Here is a 25,566-nt window from a genome sequence, read left to right on the forward strand (position 1 = left end):
TATATCTACGACTGATAATATCTTATTAATGTGCCTGGCGCCGACATCGGGCTGTTTGGTGATAATTCTTAACGTACAACGCAAGTCATAAGCGACTAGCGGGAAATTAGTGACTATATATGTATTATAGTAGAAATAATTTAAGATAGATCTGGTGTTACAGACGTCTAAAGTCTTCGGTAACACCGTTCACCATCTGACGGGCCGTATGCTTGGTTGCCACCAAAGTTGTATATATTTTAATTAATATTATTTATATTATTATTTATTTTGTTTGAAAAATGGTATAAAAGATGGTATATAATATTTAAATATTGTTCACATTTTTCACCAGAATCTGGCATACAAAATTTATTTAATACTAAGCTAATACTATTTTATTTAAATCGTCATATTATATAAATGTCAATATATTTACGTATTATTGTGAACTGATTGTAATGAAGAAAACGCCGGTTCGAGTTGAAAATTTGTACTGACAGTTTATATAAAAAAAAATTAATAATTAAAAGAATACAATATTAGAAATACAAATTACAAAGGAGTTTGTAACACGTATTAATAATAAATTATACATATTACAAATTACAATCATTTCACAAATTACAAATTACATTAATTGAGTATATATTGAGTAATATTCAAAATATTCATTAACCGTGTAAAAAAGAAATTATAATCCGTGCCCAGTAATAAACAAGAGACCTCATTTCAATATTTCCTATTTCTAAAGGTTCTATTGCCACTAACGTAGGTAAAGCCCGGATTTAGCTCGTGCCATTGAGAATTCACTCGGTCTTTGACATGTTTCAATCATTCATACCATTCAATCCGCGACCACAATCAATCATGGATTCTATCAACAACAGCAATTGAAAAGCCACAAAAGGTTTACAGATGTTTGAGATGTTTCTTTGTGGAATTGAGTTGTGTAGCGATTGAGAATATCATATTGATATCGATTGGGTTGAATGTACTCGGCACAGAGACGTTTATTTCATGACTAGCGGCCCGTCCCGGCGTCGCACGGGTGGACATTTTTAATATTTTCCTTCACTGCTCTGCTCCTATTGAATGTAGCGTGATGAAAAGTATACTATAACCTGCCCAGGAGTACGAAGAATAATTGTACCAAGTTTCATTAAAATCCGTCGAGTAGTTTTTGTTTCTATAACGAACATAGTTGTTTTTGGCATCAGTATCGATCACTAATCACCCCCTGATAGTAATTTTGGAAATATATTTCATGTACAGAATTGACCTTTCTGCAGATTTATTATAAGTTAATCTATATTAATGTATTTATCAATGAAGACATGGGACAGATAAAAGGAACACTAGGTGTCATGTCGTATAGGGAGGTCAAGGATATGGTCTGGGATAGAGCTGGCTGGAAGAAGATGCATGAATTAGTTGCACCGACAAGAGGAAACTCTTAAATGAAAAGAGAATATTTATCAACAAACTATAAATTCTTACTAATATTGGAAATTTATTTGAAATTTTACAATTTAATTATGGCCATGTGATCCTGGACACAGAATGGCTACCCCGTCTCTTTCCTGCAGCTGTTATAAGAGACGACTAAAGGAACTTAAAGGTCGAGAAATGGGCAACAGCTTTTAGCCTAACTGCGTTTGCCAATCCACCTGCCAAGCATGAAATACTTGCCTGGCAAAATACTTCAATAATGGGAGGCCTATGTTCAGCATTGGACAGTTTACGACTGATGATGATGATGATGATGTTGAGTATTATAAATATGAAAGTTAGCTTATTTGTTATTTCTTGACCAGAGGGAGACTTTGTACAAAAGTCGATTGCTTGAGTACCTCTGTCCCATTCGTGTTTCAACCGTGAAGCAGTTGTGTTTGCATGGCTGTGTTTCGATTTGAAGGGTGAGATATGGCGTGAATTTACTGGGTACGGAAGAATAACACCTGAGTCGTCAGGAATGGCAACGCATGGAGGGTAACATGGGCGAAACACTATACTCTGTTATGTCCATGGTACTGCTCATGTCTATAGGCGACGGTTACCACTTTCCATCAGGTAGGCCGTCAGCTTGTTTGCCAATTGTCATTATTGCTTAACCGATCAATATGAATATTATTATACATGCACTATATGGGTTGAAGAAGGGCGTAGGCAACGTTTATTATCCCGGTAAATGAACATATCCCAATCACGCAGACGAAGATGTGTGTAAAAGCTAGCTTAAAATAGCTCTAAAAAATATTTAATTACAAAAAGTTATTATACACTACAGGAATTTTTCAATGAGAAAATTTAATTGTATTTGTACCTATTTGTTTAAATGTAATAATGTTTTATTTATGTTAATCGACGATACATATACATAATGTAAAAATTTAGTTATGTACTTTATGAAATATTTATTAATATGATTGCTGTGCCCTTCCAGGGTTCATGTTGATTCTATACTTTTAATAACTTAAGACCTATATTGTTACAACATGAAATAGCAATAAATAATTGAATTGAATTGAATTGAAATAAAACATTATAAAAAATATGCTCACGATTATTATTTATTTACTAAAATAAAGTAAATATTAGATAAGTAAATAAATAATATCATTTGTTTTTGTAACGGAATAATTATTGTAATTATTACTGCATTTGTGACCACAAGAAATGAGAGGAAGGAAAAAATGAAGAGAGGAAGCGAGAAATAAGCGAGGAAATAAGACAGGAGTGGAGGAAGTATTGTACGAATATTTATTTAAAATCTTTAATCGTAATAAATTAAATAAGATAGGTGTTTTATATCAAGCGTTTTTTTACAACACAGGGGGCAAACGAGCATGCGGCTCACCTGTTGGTAAGTGACTACCGCCGCCTATGATCACCCACAACACAACGGCATTGCAGGTGTGTGAGAATATTCCTTTTTAAAAGGAATATTCTCTTTTCTTGAACTTTATGTCTTATCAGTTTGGAAATACTGACGCTGGAAGTTGATTCCAAACAGTGGATGTGTGTGGAAGAAAGTGCCCTTAAAAAACGTACAGTGGATGACCGCCACTCGTCTAGGTGTTTGGGACGAAACATTATGGCGGTTGTACGGTGCCGTTTTATAAACTATTTAAATATTATTTTCATCGTCAATGTCATAATCAACGTTATTGGTATTCGTTACAGTGTAATTATCCTTGTAATAATGACTCCATCTGTGACCGCGTATAGTCGCGTGGATCCAGGAACTAACGTTGGCAGCGCCTACTAACGTCACGAAGCTGGATCCCGGCTTTAGATCACATCCATCAGGTTTCCAGGACGAGATGACACCCCAAAGCACGCCATTCAACACTACAGGGGCTCCAATATCTCTCTGCAAAATAAAGATAAAGAATTAGGCTTTATTATTAATTATAAGTATTAGACGCTATGTCTAGCAGAGGACAGGTAATGGTAATAATAATTATATGATGATAATAGGTTATGAGCAGATTTGTACGTTTTGAATTTAGAAAGGAGAAAGAAATCTAAGCAGAAAATGAAAAAGGAGGAAATGGAGGAAAGAAAAAACAAAATAAGCGAAGAAGCGGAAAGAATAAATGATTGAATTACCATAGACTATTCTAACAGCACAAACCTAAGTGTCTTGTCCTTTCTTATCACTCAATTCTTTTCGAGTTTTTATTTTTGTAACTACATATGTATATGTATGAATTTGTATTTATATGTATGTATATATGGTAGTATTTAAGTATGCATTAGTAAGTTAAAATATACATTTATATAAACGAACAGAGAACTCGCAATTTCGATCAAACTTTATAATTACTCTTCTCTATCTAGAAATTGCCAGGAAGAGATCACTTTTAACGTCTATTGCCATTCTCAGTGTAATCTTTTCTTATAATTGTTTGTGTTTATAATAAGTTTACGAATGTAATCTTTTAGAGGAAATAATAAAGATTGTCTATCTATTAGTTAATTTTAAACTTTCACATTGTTGATATATACTTTTAAAATATACTATTGGGACTTAATAAACGTGACATAATAAAGGAGGTATGTAGCTACTATTGCATTTTTTTTTCATCGCATTAAGTCCAGATAATACTATTAATAATAAACTATTTATTGCGCACAATGGAGATGTATACAAGGAGTATTTATACAGAATGTGCATATACAAAAGGCGACCTTATCGCTAAAAGCAATCTCTTACAGGCAACCTGGCATAAATAGTAAAGAAATAAAGAGAGTATGGTAGATGACGCAAGTCAGACACAGGAAAATACAAAAAAGTAACCAAACAATATGCATAATATTCTAAATATCATTTGTATGAAAATATGATAACAATACATAAACATATAAATAATAATACATATAGATAAATATATAAATATACTAAATAGATCAAGGCTATCTATTCATCTATAGATTACATCTTACCGCACAAGGATTAGAATCCGGAGTTGGGTCCAGACACATTGTCGTCTCAGTTTCGTTTATGCCAAAAGTGGCCAGTTGGTTTGCACAACTACTAGTACTGGACGGGTGTAGGTGGGACACTGTGAGCATACGACGCCTTTTTATGGTTTCCATTGATTCAATTGTCGACTCTTTTGACTCCTAAAATTAAAAGAAAATGCCAATTATTACCTAAAACGCAAATAGGTTGAAAAAAGAATAGAAATTAGGTAGTAAAGTAAGATTAAAGAAAAATTTGTATTTAGAATTATTGCTTCATTAACAGTGAATTCTTAGATGTGGGAGGTGGGACGTAGTAGGACGGGTGAGTAATATAATATATATTACCAGAGGGAGACTTTGTACAAAAGTCGATTGCTTGGGCACCTCTGTCCCATTCGTGTTTCTACCGTGAAGCAGTTGTGTTTGTATGGCTGTGTTTCGGTTTGAAGGGTGGAATATGGCGTGAATTTACTGGGTACAGAGGAATAACACCTGAGTCCTCAGGAATGGCAACGCATAGGGGGTATCATGGGCGAAACAGTATACTCAGTTATGTCCACGGTACTGCTCATGTCAATAGGCGACGGTTACCACTTTCCATCAGGTGGGCCGTCAGCTTGTTTCCCATTCTAAGTTGTATAAAAAAAATTGTAATAAAAATGTATAGATATTGTTATAGCAGTATGTATATATATTTTTGTTATAATATATTTATACTGATCCAATAACGAATATGTTAAAAGTATATTATTCCAAAAATAATATTTTGCCGTTTAATAGCCTTTAAACCGTTATTGAGTAACAAACATTTAAACATGAAGAATATATTGTACCCAAAATTAATAATTATTATGGTAAAAGAACAAGAAAATATTTGGTTTCAAAATATTATAATGTATTAAATAATGTCACGATAAAATATATTAAAAGAAAAGTCAAAATTTTTTTTATAGATCCGCATTAGATTTAATTTGGTTGGTGAAGGTTGTGGAAAAAGTGGATGTTACTGGTATGAGTACACATTAGTATATGCATGTGTGTCTGTATGTATATGTATGTGTATATATGTGTATATATGCACATCTGTGTATATGTATGTATAAAGATATAAGTTTAGTATATAGAATTAGGATATAAGTTCATAATTGTTTATAAAGCTGTATGTATGTACAAGAGCGCAAAGCTGCAGACAAACTGCAATGCAGTTTCGCGACACTCAGGATTTGTATTGTCTATGTAACTGTTTACTTGAAATAAATAAATAAAATAAATAAACATTTAAATATTATTACTTTTTTTTTTCTAACTGTTTATGCTGTTGGCCGCAGATGGCCTTTACAGCTTCACCGAACGTGTACGCAGGGGCGAGTGCAGACGGTACTCCAAGCCTGTGAGAGAGGAGCGACGGTAGGCGTCAGGTCTGTCTGATGGACTGCGGCGTGCACCCAATGGCGCCAGAGTGGCTCGGACCTCGGCTTAGGTTACCGCATTTCGACTCCCGTCGAGAAACGGCGAAGGGTCGGTACGTCGTGATGGATGGGGACTCGGGGTCGTAGGGATGCGCTCGGGCGCAAACATGATCACGCGCGGACTGTGTGTCGCGGTGGGTCTTCGTGCCCGCCGGCGGGGATGGTGTGTGCGGTGTGCGGGTATGTCTGCGGTGTGGGGGGTCGTGGCGAAGAATCTTCAGTAGGGAGGGTATTATTACAAATAAATAAATAAGTTTATTATACTTACAAGGGTTCCTGACCAAGCAGTTATAATAAAATGCGTTGCAGTCACGCCTCTGTAGTACTTCTGAACTCTTATTGGACTTACATTATGTGAAAATCTCACTCTTTCCGGCAGCATTATAAGTGCTATGTTAAATTCGGGCTTCCTGTTATCGAAATAAGGATGAATATTGAATGATTTGATTGGTAGTAGAAGTCCACCTTTCTTATAATTTATACTTCCCACTCTGATTCTGATAATTCTTAAAGATTCTCCAATTCTGAAAGAATTATAATTATTATTCACAAATTTAAAACACATCCTAAAATATATGCGTTCTGTTTCAAACCGATTTTTAACAAACATATTTAACTGTATTTTGTATGTGTATTTGTATTTTGTAACTTTTTCGTAAATTTCGAAATGTTTTTAATAATTATTAATCAAATATATAGGATTTATTTCTATGTTGATCTTATATTAATTCTGTACTTAAAGTATCTTAGATATTAGAAGCGAATCATGGGTATGACAGAAGAAGCATGAAAGTAAGATAAATGCTGTAGAGATAAGAGCTTTGAGAAGTATGTGTGGTGTTACATTAAAAGATAGAGTAAGAAATAGTGTGATTAGAGAGAAGTGTGGACTGAAAGACCATCGTCTTTTTTAGTGACAAAAATCGAAAAAAGAATGTTGCGTTGGTATAGCTATTTGGATAGGATGGATGAAAGAAGAATTACGAAGATAAGAGATGTCGGTAGGGGCCACCCTAGACGGACGTATGTTGACCAAATAGGCGATGTGTTTCTGTCTACCCTAATGGAAGACAGGCATGACAGATATATATATATATATATATATATATATATATATATATATATATATATATATATATATATATATATATATATATATATATATATATATATATATATATATATATATATATATATATATATATATATATATATATATATATATATATATATATATATATATATATATATATATATATACATATTATTACAACTTTTAATTCTTTTTTATATAATTTTTCTTTTAACTTATGTAAATTTTTTAAAGGTTCCTATAAATATCTTTAACGGGAATTTTATAGACTTACTATATTTGGTATTTCCGACAATTGTGTTAACTTCATCTGGAAGTTTTCTTCAGGGAGAATAAAGTACACTGTACTCGCTCTGAAGAAGTCGGGGGGCGAAGTCGTGGAAAGTTAAAATTAAATTAAGAACTCACAGAAACAAACAATCCGCCGCAGTCAACACCCAGTTATCATCAATCAATGCACCAGCACTCATGTACGTTGATTTCTTCAATATAGCAACTACATATGGAAAGATATCACTATTGGACACCATTGTGTGATCACTTAACACTTTATACTTAACCATTTGTTTATTAACTAGTTTAGTTAAAGAATAAGTTAATTTGTTTACATACATATTTATAATAATGAAAATCTTAATAATATTCATGGTGATTTTTATTTTGGGGTCTTATTTTTTTGTGGCCAACTCGCTCGCCAAATCGACTACTGGCAAAACTCCCAATAAGGGGTGGCCTATGTCCAGCAGTGGACAGTTGACGATGATTTAATTTTTATTTAACTTTAGTATTTGTGATTCATTAATTAATCACAATTTCGATTAAACTTCGTTTTAATATACAGTCACAATTTAAACCAATCACTTTCAAACAACAATAATTGTCTTTCTTAACATTTTCTTTAAATTTTCCTTTCTTCTTCCTTTTATTTATTACCTCAGTATTTCCTTTTTAAATCTCTTTTCTTAAATTGTTCTAATGGAATTTATTTTTATCTTATAAAAGTTGATAGATTATAATATTTATTTCTTATTTATTTTTATAAAAGTTACGCATTATCCACTTGCATGAAACAATTAGTGTACACAATGACATAATACGAGAAACCTAATGAGTTGTTTCGCATAATATGCAAAGTTAATTTGCAATCAAGGTTTTGCAGCGACTGCATACATATTTTGTAACAATAGGTACCTATTTAGAAAACACAGAAATGTTTGTAATCAAAACTATATTGCTGCAAGTCGCCATGTTTTTAAGCCCTCGCGTAATAGTGTATTTCTGTTTATTATTAGATTCGAAGTAGTACTCGTTATGTGCTAGTTCCAATTAGAATTAGCTCATAACATAATTCCGTCTCGTGTGTAAAATTATTGAAGCATGAAATGGACCACCCCTACTTTCCCGTGAGTGTTGTAAAAGGCGACTAAGGGCACTTAATGGTCGAGAGATGTGCAGCAACGACCCTCTATAAACACTACCAAAGTCTAACTGCGGTTGCCAATCCTCTTGCCAAGCATGACAACTTCTGGTAAAATTTTCTTTATGGAGAAGATCTTTGTGAAGCGGTGGACAGTTAATGGCGGATATAATATTAATAATAAATATAGAATTACTGTACTTATTGATCGAACATCTGCTTTAATTAGCAATAATTAATTAATTCAATAATAATTAAAATAATATTATGTTATTAATAATAATTAATTAGGTTAATAATAATTACTTAATATTATTCTATTAAAAGAAATATTTATAAAGAAATTAACTGATTCAATCTACGTTTTTTCTAATGGATGAAGATGGAACGGTTACCCCACTTCTGCTATCGGTATACGCTGGGGAGACACCAGTGAGAGATATGAGGTAGGTCCGTATGAAAATAGGCCAGTTAGCCCATCGTGGCAAATTTCACAAGAATTTATCAAAATAGTTTTCAAGATGAACTGCGTGGGGAAAAGGTTGACCTAATAGGGTGTATTGCTAACAATTGGTCAGTAAATTTCATTGCTAACAATCCCTCCCTCCCCCTCAGTCTGTGTTGGAAACTAATATTCATTTATGGGGGGAAAGAGATTGTTAGTAATGGAGACTAAAAATCCCATTGCTAGCAATATACACAACCAGGTCGACCTCCTCGCGGTTCCTCCTGGAAACTATCATGGTTAATTCCTGATGAATTCATCATAATGGGCTAACTGGCCTGTTTTCATTCTCATCGATCACCCTTCACTGGTGCTCCGCCAGCGTATCCCGTTAGCGCAGGCGGGGTTACCATACCATTTTCATCCACCAAAAAAAAAAAAAATTCATTTATGTTTCCATACCTGGCAATAAATGCAAATATTAGCTCGTACCAATGTAATTTTATACGTGGCAACACACTACAACAACGCTCTATGCCTTGTAACCGCACCTCTTATAACGATACTCGCTTGGAATGCCACTCATTTTCACTTAAAAACTGTGGTACTTTCATTGTTGCTATATCAACCAGCAACTACGGTTCACTAGTCGTCTGAGGTCGTCTGAGGGCCTGCAGCTGAGGACACCAGTATATTTCTCTAGTTTTTACGACAAATCGTTTACTATGCAGGCTGTACAGCTATGGAATGGTTAACTAGTTTCTGTAAGAAATATATTCATACAATGTTTTACCTGCCAAGTTTTAAAGCAAATGTTAAAGGCTTTTCTTTGAGCAAGCAGTCATTATCGTAATTTGCTTGTCTGGTTAGCATACTTATTTCCTTACATGTCTTATAATTTTATAATACTTGTATTTAAAATTGTAATTATGTAGATGGGTATATAAGTATATATATCATTATTTGTATAATGTTTTCGCATGGCTGTGTTTCGGTTTGAAGGGTGGGATATGGCGTGAATTTACTAGGTACAGAGGAATAACACATGAGTCCTCAGGAATGGCAACGTATGGGTGATATGGGTGAAACAGTATTTTCTGTTATGTCCACGGTACTGCTCATGTCTGTAGGCGACCGTTACCACTTTCCATCAGGTGGGCCGTCAGTTTTTTTGCCATTCTAAGTTGCATAAAAGAAGAATTTTCGTTCTATTCCTTGATCATTAGTAGATTTTATCTCTCACTAACGAATGGTAAAGAGAGAGAGAGAGAAGTAGTAATAGAAAAAGTCGTTAGTACATAACTGTAATAATGAAATTTATTATATGAAATAATTTATTTATATTCCATCTATTAGAATCACATATTCGTTTTGGAAATTGAATTAATTGTATTTATAATATTTTTATTAAAGAGAAACATAATTGAATGATTCATTCGTATATATTCAAAGTTATGAAATTTGTTATAAAAAAGATTTTATATATTTATAAAATCTTTTTATAATATTAACATTATATATATATTATATCACCTAATTTACTACTAGAATTAAATCAGTTTGTCATTAACTGGTTATTGATGAATATTGCAATTAACTGGTTATTCGGTTATCAAAGTTGTGGATCACTCTGAATTTGGGAGTAGGGATCTCACTAAATTAGTTGTACCGAAATGTACAATTTTAACTATATCAAAGGTTTTGCTATTTTATGTCTATTAAAATTTATAATAAAATTCCCGAGCACTTTAAAGTATTACCAACTAATTATTTTAAATTCCAATTACAAAAATGGCTTGTAGGCCATTGTTTCCATTCAATTAATGAATTTACGAAATTAAAAGTTAAAATGAGTATTAATATTATAATCAAATCTAATGAGATAAAGTATTTTAATTGACATTGTTGGTGACAGACATCTTTTTATATAAGTTTACATTTGCACATTAAAATTTAAAACTGCTACAAAATAGCAATAATGAAATAGCATGTAATTGTTATGTTCAGATTTATTCATTAGGTCAGATTTATTTAGCTGTACTAGGTTAGTAGTGAAATGAAATCACAGCACACGAGCAACTGGGTTATAGAGACTTTAACACAATGTTTTAAAGTCTCTATTCGCTCGATTTTATAAAAATCATAATCATATTTCGTTCTCAACAAATAGTAGCAACTATAACGTAAGGTCACCGCGAGCGAAAATCACTACCGTCATTTGTCACATGTGATTTAACTGTGAAAATACAAAAATAACACTATAAATGATAATGTAGCTATAATTTACATACCTATTTGAACTAATTTTTGCTGTACATTACATTACATGTACAAACTTGTTTTATTGATTTCTAATCTTTTCCAGTTCTTGAATATTGGAGTTGTACATTTTTAAACAGAAATCGTTCGATGAAATGATTATAACGATATTGGTTTCGAGAAATTTACAAAATATCTGGAACAATTTTTTTTAATGGTAGCTACTTTACAAATTTATAATAATATTTTTTGCTTACAAGCCAGTGATTGGAAATAATTTTTACTCGTGCTTGTACTTGACTTGAAACTGGCTTGAAAATATGTTGATCAAATTAAGCTGCGCGTTGCTTGGCGGGAACTTCCTCGAAAATTGGCGTTGCGCTCAACATGTTAAAATAATTAAAACATTATGACAGTATAAACCGGTGTTTTCCAACGTGGGGCCCACGCTCCATAGGGGGACAATTTGATAGTTAAGGGGGGCAATTAAAAAATGGACTCGAAGCGATTTTAACTCTCTTACTCCTGGTCATTTAAATGCAATGCTACGAGTAGATATCTGTGCCAAATTTAACAAAAAAAGTAAATAAAAAAAAATTCAAATATTTATTAGGTATAATTTCGTTTGACGTTACCAAAATATCGACTGAGCGATTAGAGTCGCTTTGTCGGGAAAAATTATGTATGGGGGCATAAAAATTTTAGAAATGTTCAAGTCATAAACACATTAATGTTATATATTATAACCCTAATGTGCTTACATACAAAATTAGATTAATGGTATTTAACCCAATACCAGATGTTTGTGAGCTGTTTCTAATGTCTTTGGCAGGCCACCACTATCGATCTCTCGCTGCCCGCCGTGATTCGGCGGATGGTGAGCAGTGAGAGATCGTGGGAAGCGGTGCTCGCCTTTTGCGATGCCGTCATGAGTGGTGCCAGGGTGAGCACGCCAGCCACCCTATCTTGAGAGAGGAGACCTGCCCTTACCATCAGGAGACGGGTCGCTGCCATAGGAGGTGTGGTGAGTGCGAAAGCGAACCCATGTCTCCGACATATGGCACCTCGAAGGTATATCGTCTAGTTTTTGGTGGGTATACCTCCGCCTTACGGGGGGATTCCCACAGTATTCATTCACCTCCCACAAAGTGTATGGGTCTGAATGAGACAATTTACAGACGTTAAAAAAAGGCCACCACTGAAAACATCAATGATGCTTATAATTTTTTTTGCAACTTAGAATGGCAAATAAGCTGTCGGCCCACCTGATGGAAAGTGGTAACTGTCGCTTATAGACATGAGCAGTACCGTGGACATAATAGAGTATACTGTTTCGCTCATGATACCCCCCATGCGTTGCCATTCCTGAGCACTCAGGTGTTATTCCTCTGTACCCAGTAAATTCACTGCCGAACTTCAAACCGAAACACAGCCATGCAAACATAACTGCTAAATGATGGAATTATAATAAAGTTTTAGTTATTGTCCACGGTACCCTAAAAAGCTAACGTATTTTATATTTTCCGGTGACAGATTTTTATGGGGTGCGAAATATCCCGGATAGGAAACATTGATCCCGGGTTACCGGGATTGAAACAAAGATAAATGGAATTGAATACTGCGGGACGCACGTCCCACGGTTCGGTTTTTTATTGACTTGATTTACTAACTTTATTTTCACGTCTCGTGTCACTACGCAATTTTTTGAGTAAAAAGTATTTATTGGCTCACTGGAAACAAGCGTTCAATTGTGAATGTACTGACAAAAGACGGAATGTTTTGAAGATACTCATGCATTGTAAATATTGCTTGTTTATATCTTTACTTCATATTTCTAATGTTAAAGTGAGTTTCCTTATTACCTTATAGCGATGTAATGGTTTATCTAGGGGGAAAGGGATTGTTAGTAATGGGGTCTAATGAACCCATTGCCAGCAATGGTTGACCTCCACGCGGTTCCCCCTGGAAACCATCGTGGTTAATTCTAGTGGAGTTCGTTACGATGGGCTAACTGACCTGCTTTCATCCTCACCTATCATTCCTCACTGGTACCCCGCTAGTATATACCGTTAACGCAAGCATTACCAATGTCAATTCTTATATAATTTATATATATATATATATATATATATATATATATATATATATATATATATATATATATATATATATATATATAGGATACTTTTTATCCCGGACAGTCAACATATCCCGGTCATGCATACGAAGTTATGGGTAAACGCTAGTTTTGATTCACAATTAATTAATTAATTTCATCCCAACCATCTGGACGAGTGGCGGTCCTCCACCGTGCGTTTTTCAAGGCACTTTCTCCCACGCACAACCACTCTTTGGAATGAACTTCCAGCAGCAGTATTTCCGAACCGATACGACAACATAACCTTCAAGAAAAGAGCATATTCCTTTTTAAAAGGCCGGCAGCACACCTGCAATGCCGTAGGTGTTGTGGGTGACCATGGGCGGCGGTAGTCACTTACCATCAGGTGAGCCGCATGCTCGTTTGCCCCCTGTGTTGTAAAAAAAAAATAACAACAGTTTTTATTCTTATTTGTTATTCAGAAATGTCAATCTTTTATAATGTGTCAATATGTTATATTTTGTAAGTATTCCTGGAGACCACTTATTTATCAACCATTTACACAGTTCTTTTTTAAATTTATTGCATTTTAATTTTTTAACCTAAGGCATTCGAAATGTGGACATGCAGAGGAATGGAAAGAACAAGCTGGACAGAAAAACTAACGAGTGAGGACGTCCTGAGAAGAGTGAACGAGAAAAGAACATTAATTGAAACAATAGAGAATAGAAGAGGCAAAATGCTGGACCACCTTATACGACATGACGATTTTTTTAAGAGCATAGTAAAAGGAAAAAATAGAAGGCAAAAGAGGAAGAGGAAGACCGAGGAATAACTACATGGGACAGATAAAAGAAACACTAAGTGTCATGTCGTATAGAGAGGTCAAGGATATGGCCTGAGATAGAATTGGCTGGAAGAAGATGCATGAATTAGTTGCACCAGCAAGAGGAAACTTTTAAATGAAAAGAGAGAACCTAAGCTTACATAGGGACAAACAGTCGGGAATCGACTTTGTTTTATACTATGTTATGATTACGATATTAGGCGATCGCAAATTGATTGCAAGATACGTAATTACAATATGGGACGGACCGGTTTTCTATTTATAGATATTTTTGTTTATATCTTATGTGAATTTTAATTAAAACTCAACGACTGCTATGTGTTTCCATGTTATTTTTTATTAGTACATTTTAATATAGGAAGCATTATTTCTTGTTGACATTCTAATAATAGATTTGTTTATTATTATGACTAGTTTTTACCGGCGACTACGTCCGCGTGACCGTTCTATTGATTGGTTAAAATAATAAAGATTGCGTTCCATAAAAAAAAACAACAAAAACAACATCAATCGTAATAAAATTAGTTAATTTGATTTGTTAAAATATTCTGCAAGTTAAATAAATAAATTTTGATTTAAAAACTAAATCATTGAACCGACTTTATTAATATTTCCATGGGACCATTTTGTAAGTGTATCTTATTAGATAATAATTTTTGAAATCGGTTTATAACAGACCGAGTTATGAGGTAACAAACATAAAAAAAATACAACCGAATTGTAGCTTCCTTTTTTTTGGAGTAGGTTGAAAATTAATCTATAGTTTCTGTTGGATAGCCGTCATGTCTAAATAGTAGGTTTAAAAGCTAGTTTAGTTGTTAAAGTTACAATAAGTAATAAACCAAAGATTTCTATAATTCCTTGTTCTAAGTTTTTTTTTTTTATACAACTTAGAATGGCAAACAAGCTGACGGCCCATCTGATGGAAAGTGGTAACCGTCGCCTATAGACATGAGCAGTATCATGGATATAACAGAGTATACTGTTTCGCCCATGATACCCCCCATGCGTTGCCATTCCTGAGGACTCAGGTGTTATTCCTCTGTACCCTGAAAATTCACGCCATATCCCACCCTTCAAACCGAAACACGGCCATGCAAACACAACTGTTTCACGGTAGAAACACGAATGGGACAGAGGTACTCAAGCAATCGAATTTTGTACAAAGTCTCCCTCTGGTAATTATTAAATAATTATAAACATGTGTGCAGTTACAAAAAAACATGGGTGTGCAGAATCTTTTAATATCAGTATGATTTCTATATCTTTGTTCCTTCATCTTACTTTATTTATATGAATAATCTGCTAAAGCACTTTCACTTAAAACGTATCTCAAGACTTATGCAAATGTTTTTACTTTAAATTTGAGTTTAAAATGAAAACCGTCTTAAAAACCGGTATGTGTTTACTTATGGTATCATTAAATTTGTTCTTACGTGTTGATAAAACTCTTATTATTGTTATTATCCCATTAAATAGGATAACGCTTGGCTAACCTAGCACTTTTTGCGATTACTCTTGTGGGGTGACCAATTTTTAAGCGACTTTAAAAAAAAACAGGTTCTAATTTCGTTTATATTATTTGTATGTATGTGAAAATGGTATGGTAACCCCGCCTGCGCTAACGGGATACGCTGGCGGAGCACCAGTGAAGGGTGATAGATGAGAATAAAAACACGCCAGTTAGCCCATCATGATGAATTCACCAGGAATTAACCATGATAGTTTCCAGGGAGAACAGCGAGGAGGTCGACCTGGTTGGGTATATTGCTAGCAATAGGATTCTCAGTCTCCATTAACAATCCCATATATATATATATATATATATATATATGATCGATTAGACATTGATTTTTTTACGATATAACCTTGCATTAACTAACGAAGTTTTAATACCTTAATTTAAGAGAGAAGAGTATTTAATTGTCTATTAATTATTTCAAGATTTATAGGTATTTTTTTTTAAGTAACCCGGATTCATTGCTCTCAAGTGTGTATACAAGTATATATCATAAAAAACATACAAATATAAACACACATACATATATGATAATATATTACAATACCAATAAAGTAACAACAGAGATCAAAGGTGATACACCACTTTGGTGTCACCCTACACACCACGTATTCTGTATATGCTATATCTAATGTAACTATTATTATGTGTAAGACATTCAATGTTCTTGTTATCGCCACTTTCCATACTGTATGGGGTTAAGAAACCCATTATCTTGGGGTACACCCTCAAAAGGGTCGTATTACACAATATAATATACTCGTATATATAACATAGGACAGTCTTAATCCTTACTCATTAACCGACTTCAAAAAGAAGGAGGTTCTCGATTCGTTTGTTTTTTTTTAGGTTTATTAGAGAGTTATGAATTTTATTAGATTTACACCGATTTAGATTTTTTTAATCTGAAATTTTTAACTAGAGGGAGACTTTGTACAAAAGTCGTTTGCTTGGGTACCTCTGTCACATTCGTGTTTCAACCGTGAAGCAGTTGTGTTTGCATGGCTGTGTTACGGTTTAAAGGGTGGGATATGGCGTGAATTTACAGGATACAGAGAAATAACACCAGAGTTCTCAGGAATGGCAACGCATGGGGATATCATGGTTGAAACAGTATACTCTGTTACGTCCATGGTACAGCTCATGTCTATAGGCGACGGTTCCCACTTTCCATTAGGTGGGCCGTCAGCTTGTTTGTCATTCTAAGTTGAATAAAAAATATATATATTTATAGATAGATACCAAAGAATATTTTAGCAAAGCCAATAGTATAATTTTTAGATTTATTACAGACAGACAGACAGATAATTTTTCCTTTTACAGTGTGCAAGAGTTTTTGATACAAAAAGGTAAACAACCTACTTGAATTACCTATCGTGTTACAATGCAGCTGTTATCAATAGTCCATGATTTGACAGTGACATTTCTTTTTTTATTTTTTGACAAGTGTTCGACATATTTATTATATTGTTTTTTTTTTAAACATTACGAATTTTTATGACTCCTTTAATTAACATTTAAAACTTTTTAAGCTTCAAATTTTGCATGCCAATTATGGCGAAATATGAGGACTTATACCTATTGTTAACATCAATACATTTATCATGTTTTTTATAAATAAATAAATAAATAGATCAATATAACTGGTTTTGTTAGAATTGAAGTCTGTTTTTTTTTAAGACCACAATCTTTTGTCTAACTAGATGCCATATTGTGGGGCACAATATGGTATCTATGGTCAATATGGCGTTACCCCTATTGTGCCCCACAATATGGCATCTAGTTAACGCCATATTGACTTTTCAGTACTGTCTTGTTTTCAGTGACACTCGCAAGTATGAGACAAATTGAACGATGTTTTTTTAATGGATTATAATGGAATTGTAACCCCGCCTGCGCTACCGCTATACGCTTGCAGGGCACCAGTGAGAGATGATAGGCGACGATGAAAGCAGGTCAGTTAGACCATTGTGACGAATTCCACTAGAATTAATCACGATGATTTCCAGGGGGAACTACGTGGAGGTCGACCTGATAGGGGGTATTATAGCCTATTACTAACAATCCCTTTCCCCCAATAAATCGATGTTAGAATCACTAAAAATGGCCAACGCGGGGAGGAGGAAGGTATTGTTAGCAATGCAGACTACCAGTACCACAGCTAGCAATATACCTTGTCAGGTCGACTTGCCACGTGGTCCCCCTGGAAGTCATCGTGATGAGTTCAAGATGTATTCATCACGATGGGCTAACTGACCTGCCTTTTTATTCTCACCTATCATCCCTCACTGATGCCCCACCAGTGTATACCGTCAGCGCGGGCAAGGTTGCCATTTCATTATCATCCATAAAAAAAAATGCCCACGCGATTGTTCACTAGAGCGTCACTAAGGTACAAAACATACATACATTGACTGATAAACAATTAAACACATTACCCTCTGTTACGTCGCGCAGTCGGTTGAAAAGAGACACCATTTTGGCACGCATTAAACACAGATAAAGTCGCACAAAGTAATTCCGTTTACATTGTTGAGTGCTGAAATTTATCGTTGAACTAATGGGGTATTAAGGTCGGCAGACACGGTTCGGAATACAAACAAACTTATTTTGTATTCGGTTTGTGTTGCGAATGCATTGTACGGATGGAAAACTTTGTGTCTGCACAGCTACCCGTATGGTAAGCCGATGTAGTGCATTATTTGCACAGAAATGCAGATATTTTGTGCTCAGGTCGATTGTCTGTTAGTTATATTAACATGTGTCCATTATCTTTACAAGAGGACGACTTTGTACAAAAGTCGTTTGTTTGGGCACCTCTGTCCTATTCGTGTTTCTACCGTGAAGCAGTTCTGTTTGCATGGCTGTGTTTCGGTTCGAGGGGTGGGATATGGCGTGAATTTATAGGATACAGAGGAATAACACCTGAGTCCTCAGGAATGGCAACGCATGGGGTTTATCATGGGTGAAACAGTATACTCTGTTATGTTTATGGTACTGTTCATTTCTATAGGTGACGGTTACCACTTTCCATCAGGTGGGCCGTCAGCTTGTATGCCATTTTAAGTTGTATAAAAAAAACTATAATACATAATAATCATAACCGAAGAGTTCCGAATAAGCCTCCCTTATGTTCAGCAGTGGACAGTTAAAAGTTGATATAACGGTAATGTTGACTACCCCATCAGAGATTACAGTCGTGAATCCATTTATTTATCCAATTTCGTTGGTTACGTGACATTTCAAACTTGGTACGCCAACGCAACGCATATGTAACAAGCGTGCGGTTAAAGTTTAGTAATTTAACAAGTTTTTCAATTAACAGCAATATCGTTGTTTAAACTCATTGATTACACAAAGTAAGTATGTGTTCAGTTTGAGCGTTCTGCAATCAATTAGCGGTTACTGGTGTCATTGATTACTCTAATAATGTTTGCAGGAGGATGTTGAAATTGTAGGCATCCGATTAAGGAATTAAGAGTTTTTTTTTTTATGGGTGAAAATGACATGGCAATCTCGCCTGCCCTATCGGTATATACTGGCGTGGCACTATCATCACTATTCCTGCTCACTAAGCGCTTATGCCTAGTCCTGGCATAGAATAGGCCACCCCTTTCTTTTCCGGTGGGTGTCGTAAGAGGTGACTAAGGAGGGCGAGGGATAGGCAGCAGCGTCATACATAGGTAAAATAACATATAACAAAATATAAGAATAAATAGTAAAAAAAAGCCTTATTACACACTAAATGATTACTTGAATGACAAACGTGCATGATGTTAGTCAATCATACACGGGCTTTTAACGACCATGTAATTTTAGACATAGTACATTAAAAAAAATACACATAATGTTAATAGAGATTTAAAAGAGTAACTGTTGAGTTTCTTGCGGGCTCTTCTCAACAGATAAGATCTTTCTGAACCGTGTAGTAGATTAAAAAAAAATGACGATTTAAAAGTGCTTGTAAACAAGTCCATTTGAATAAATATGTTTTCAATTTGTATTTAAATTCGCGCCATATTGGTTTTTTGTACCTTTTTTGAACAAAGATAAGTAGTTTTTTTTAGTGGGTGAAAATGGAATGAAACCCCTTCCGTGCTATCGGTATACACAGGCGGGTCATCAGTGAGAGATGATAAGTGAGTATGAAGTCAGGCCAGTTGGTCCAATTTTACGAATTCCACAAGAATTAAACCACAATGGTTTCCAACGAGAACCGCGTGCAGGTCGACCTAATACGGTATATTGCTGGCAATGGCGCTGTTACACCCCATTACTAACAATCCCTTTCCCCCAAGTAGTAGGTACTAGCTAAGTGTCATATTAACCTAACTCGCGTGCATGACGAAACACGCATATCTCTGAATAAATTAATTCATGAACAATACATGTAAAGCAGCACGTATGTTTACATACAAATCCTTACATGTGTACTAATAAATGACTCACTGACTGATAACTTTTATAAATTTATTACTATGATAATAGTACCTTATATAGTGAAGAAATGATAAGGTATTACTTTAGATTATATAGATAGAGCATCCAGTCTCAAAAACGGGTAAATTTTTTGTGTCTTGACGTTACAGCCTAAATCGTTGTGTACAACGCGGTTTCAAAGATGTTTTCTCCCACGAACACTTAGGCTATGGAATGAGCTCCCTGCCTAGGTTTTCCCAATCAAATACAGCATGGGGTTCTTCAAAAGGGGGTAAAAAGGTTTCTTCAGGGTCGGTAACGCGCGCGTAATACCCCTGGTATTGCAGGCTACATATTCATAGATTATGGTAAACACTTATCTTCAGATGAAAAAACTCGTTTTTTTATCTGTATTCTATATACTTACGCCCACAATGTATCTTGACGTATCAATATTTAATTACTTAATAAACAAAATGAGATCTTAAATATTAAAAAGATACAAAAAATATAAAACAAACTCAATACAGAAGTTATAAAGCAAACACTCACAACTGTTTATCAGGCAAAATTGTATAAAAAAGTTGACAGGTTTTTGTCGAAGCATTTCTATGGTGACAGCGTTTCTATTAATATTAACTAAGATAAGAATTTACTTAAAGGTAATCGGAGAGCGTGTATGAAAAGATTGATGAATGTGGAGAAAGTTAAAGAGATCTGTTTGAAGTTGACTCGATTTTCTCGTAGCATTTGTATGGAGACACTCTATCTATATAATCTAAGGTTATTACCCTGGTAGCGGTAATTTGAACAAACGAGTCAACGTACCAAAACTGGGCTGGGAGGGGAAGGATGGCAATATGTCTTAGTGGTTCTATTGGTTGACCGGGTAATATATCCTGCTAGATCGATCTACACGCGGTCCTGTGTTGTAAGAAAGCAAGAAACGTACATCTGGAGCACAACCCAGAACGCTCAAACTCGAGCTAATTCAGAAATGTTCATTTACTAATTTAGCGCATTTTTTTTTAATGGCTGATAATGGAATAGTAACCCCAATGGGCTAACGGTATACGCTGTCGGGGCACCAATAATAAACCAACAATAATAAACCATAAAAAGGCAGGTCAGTTAGTCTATCGAGATGAATTCACTTGGAATAGAACACGATATTTTTCAGAGGGAACCACGAGGAGGTCGACCTGACCATTATTCTACCAATTTGGCTTGACTGGGAATCGAAATTGGGATCTCGTTTACGCAAAGCAACATGCACACGAAAAAGGAAGGTTGGTTTGGCTATTTGGGGAAGATAGATGAAAGAAGAATTACGAAAGAGATTTATTCAGCAAGAAAAAATGGAGATGTCGGTAGGGCCTGCCCTTGGCGGATGTATGTTGGCCAAATAGACCACGCGCTGAGGGTCAAATTAAAAGTACCCGTAACCTGCGAGCGTGTATGAAAAGATTTTGAATGTGGAAGAATCGAAAGAGGTTTGTTTGAATTGAAGCATTTAGCGTTCCATTGTTTCTGCCTACTCTAATGGGAGACAAGCGTGATAGATATGTATGTACATGCACACGACAGCGCATGTTGCTTTGCGTAAATCAGAGTCGGGATACAGCACCATGGACATAATAAAATAGACTATGGTTCAATCAGTAGCCCATTATTAAATTTCAGAAGTCAATCGATAGAAGCCATGTCCAAAAACATATTCATATTGACGAATTCTTTAATGACAAATTATAATCTTGACACTGATAGCGCGTTATAGGTTAATAAAGGCAAACGCAGTGTAGGACGACCACTAGATGGAGTAACGATTTGAAATGCATTGCAGGGAGTCAGTGGATGCAGGTGGCTCAGGACCGTTCTTTATTGCGGTCTATGAGGGAGACTTATGTCCAGAAGTGGACGAATAATGGCTGAAATCATGATGATGAATATAGGTCAGTAATCGAATAGATCCTATGCTATCCGATTATTGACCTATTTTTTTTTTTATTATATAAACATTATAAAAATAGTATTGTTGTGATGTCTTTTGACATTCTTACTTTTATTATTCAAAATTTATAACACGAATGGGCACCTCTGTCACATTCGTGTTTCTAGCATGAAGCAATTGTGTTTGCATGGCTTTGTTTCGGTTCGAAGGGTGGGTGGGATATGGCAGTGAATTTACAGTGTAAAGAGGAATAATACCTGAATCCTCAGGAATGGTGACGTATGGGGTATATCATGGGCGAACTAGTATATTCTGTTATGTCCATGGTACTGCTCATATCTATGGACGATGGCTACCACTTTCCATCAGGTGGGCCGTCACCTTGTTTGCCATTCTAAGTTGCATAAAAAAAGTTCTATAAGATTTCGATTAAATTTAACAATATTTCAATGCTTTGTTTTAGAGACTTGAACTACTGACCATAATAATGTTGTACTAAAACATCGAAACTGGCGTGTCAATAGGTGTGTCGTGTACAGGAGCGGCAACCGCAATCCGACACTATAATGAACGACCTGGTGATAGTGCGTCCTTTGCGTATACAACCATCGTGAAATAAAAAAAAAAAATTAAAAGGAAAGTAATTTAAATAAAGAACAACTGGTGAGTAAAGCTTTTCTTATTTATATTATAAAAGAATAAAAAACAATTTGAACTGAGAACAACCAGTGAGCCAGACTATTTTAATTACATCATTGATCACGTCCATTGTTTACAAATTATGTATTTGAATTTTATAATATATTTTTCTATTAAAGACCTTATTGTTAATATTCGAACAAGTAATCACAAATATCTAATTTTATATTTAGTTATTAAAATAAGTGACGCATACAAATATAGCCATACATAAAATGAATAATATTACACTACCTAGTAACCATACTAATTAATCTTAGATTATATAGACATAGAGTCTCTGTACAAGTGATTCATTAAAATAAGGCCAATATTTATTTATGTGTGCGTAAATAGGGTTACCATAATGTGCATTTACTTCTATATATAAGGGAGAAATTATATTATGGTTAAATTGAAAAATAAATTTTTACAAATATATTTGAAAGAACAAAATGAACAAACCATAATGATTCGTACTGACGCTTGTCTTTACTGATAATTACAGTTAATATCCAAATAATAAATAGTATACAAGATAGATTTTCGTTTTTAAATTATTGAAAAATACTTCCATTTTAATTGATATGTATATTAAGTTACAATCAACATGTATATATGTATATTTACAATTAAGCAATAAATAAATAATAGATTTTTTTAATTTAATTTTGGAAATATTATCCTTTATATTTCCAAAATTAAATTTAAAAAATCTATGATATGGAAATTTTTAATCCAATTACTTGTAACACAGGCAAAAGCGCGTTTAGTTTTGATTAACTGTCCGCTGCTGAACATAAGCCTCCCCCTTGTGGGTTTCCCAGTAGTTGCCACGTTTGGCAAGCGGATTGGCAACCGCAGCCAGACTTTAGAGATGTTTTAGGAGAGACGCTGCTGGAGGACAAGGGATGGCTTTCAACCTTAAGTTCCCTTAGTCGCCTCTTACGACACCCACGGGAAAGGAAGGGTTGGCCTATTCTATGCCGGGACCACGCGTCCATAGTAGTTTTAATTACTGCCAGTTAATTCCATATCGGTTATTTTTTAATGACGTGAACGTGACAGTTAAAAAAAAATATCTTAAAAAAATATTCATTAGAAGTTGTTAACGGCAATTACTAATTTCATTACGATAGATGATAATTAACAAATTTTAGTAATAATAATAATAAATTATTTGTATTCAAGTAAACTTAATAATTACTATATTTGAATCGTCATTTTTGTATGAATCTACCGCCCAATACGGAATGTATATATATATATATATATATATATATATATATAGAAAACAAAAAGTTACAAAGCTATAAACATTCACAGTGTTTTTGGTTGATTAATTATCACTAACTATTATGTCATTAGTGTTAATTTAATTAACTTCTCTGAGTACTGCAGTTAATGATTAAATATTATTTAGTTAGAACAATCATGTTTACTAGAGGACGACTTTGTACAAAAAAATAATATGTTTCTCCAAAGCAGTTGTGTTTGCATGGCTGTATTTTGTAAATACATGTAAATGAGTTCTATATGATGTATCATAAAGTACTCTGTTATGTCCAATATATCTAATATGTAGCTTGTTTGCCATTCTAATTGCGTTAACAAAAAAAAGTTCATTTGTATTTTTATGTTCTAAAATCTATAAAGTTTTATAGTAAAATAATATTACTTCAAACACTTTTTTATTTTTAATAACATACACTTTCTTTTGCTTGTATATAAAATGACCTTATAAATGTTCTTTTAGTAAATTTTCTAAACATCTCATAAACACCTGTGTAAAGCCAGATCAACTTTTTCGTGGTAACACTTATTATCGATAACATTAAATTCAATGCCACATTTTATCCGGATTGCATAAAATAATAAAAAAAAAACAAATTGAAACACATTTAGGACTTAAACAACTACGTATTTTTCCACAGCTCGATTATTCGAATTGTTTTAATCGGACCGGTTTTAATGCAAAGGTGTTATCAAAGGCACATTCACCAATGTAACATACTAACTCGCGACTTCACTTCGCGCGCTATATATATATATATATATATATATATATATATATATATATATATACTAGCTGACTCGGCAAACGTTGTTTTACCATATACATTATTTTGTACATGAAAAATTCAATTATTATATTATTCAATTATTTCATATAAAAATTTAAAAAAATTGATCAGATGTATTTTTCAATGCTAAACTATAATAAAATAAAAATAAAAAAAATTTTGGACAAAATAAAATATTTAGGGGTGGGTCACTCTTATCATTAGGGGATATGAAAAATATAGATGTTAGCCGATTCTATACAATATGCACACAAAATTTTTAAGCTTTGTCGGAGAATTTTATATATTGTATACTTTATCATCATATAACATTACATGTATTTACAAAATACCTCCTCGGAAAGCATATTATTTTTTTTCAAAACAGGAAAGATTATTAAATAACAGGAGGCAATTTTGTACAAAAATTCATTATTAAATTATTTCTTTTTAATTTCAGATTTTTTTTTGTAAAAAGAACGCAGCTTATACTGTTATGTCTTGCCAAAATGGATTCGATGTGTAATAATATAAGTTAATAATATAACTTATTTTTTTGCAATTATTTCTGCAATTTACAAGCATAATTGAATATTTTTTTTAATATTTCCAACTATTTTTAAAAAGTTACATGCCAGCGAACTAAAACAGTAATCATGCATTAATATTCATTTAAAGTGATCATTGAAAATTTAAATTTCGATGGTAAAAATGTATTTGAAAATATTTCCGAAGCAAAATATGATGTAAGTGTAAAGTTTTTGGTGGTAGATTTATATACAACATATTCTATGATTAACATTCTCTGTTCGGTAGCAGAGCACTTTTAAAACAATTAGTTAGAATAATTGAAAAA

At 33.8% G+C, this 25,566-nt stretch overlaps 1 protein-coding gene and 1 long non-coding RNA gene across 2 annotated transcripts; one reads left to right on the forward strand and one right to left on the reverse strand.

Annotated features, from left to right (window-relative positions):
- Positions 1-2,543: 2,543 nt before the first annotated feature.
- Positions 2,544-7,963, reverse strand: LOC113511275 (trypsin-2-like). Its single transcript, XM_031912136.2, has 4 exons — positions 7,423-7,963; positions 6,190-6,445; positions 4,432-4,611; positions 2,544-3,355 (listed from the first exon to the last, which is right to left on the reverse strand). The coding sequence occupies exons 1-4, from the start codon at positions 7,659-7,661 to the stop codon at positions 3,110-3,112; spliced, it is 921 nt and encodes a 306-aa protein (XP_031767996.2). The 5' UTR covers positions 7,662-7,963; the 3' UTR covers positions 2,544-3,109.
- A 345-nt stretch (positions 7,964-8,308) lies between these two features.
- LOC128200115 (uncharacterized) lies at positions 8,309-14,401 on the forward strand. Its single transcript, XR_008252537.1, has 3 exons — positions 8,309-8,542; positions 11,968-12,159; positions 13,841-14,401. It is a non-coding gene; the product is annotated as an uncharacterized LOC128200115 (long non-coding RNA).
- Positions 14,402-25,566: the final 11,165 nt, after the last annotated feature.

This window comes from Galleria mellonella, unplaced genomic scaffold, assembly GCF_026898425.1.
Source record: "Galleria mellonella isolate WM207_F2 unplaced genomic scaffold, CSIRO_AGI_GalMel_v1 utg109, whole genome shotgun sequence".
NCBI lineage: Eukaryota > Metazoa > Arthropoda > Insecta > Lepidoptera > Pyralidae > Galleria > Galleria mellonella.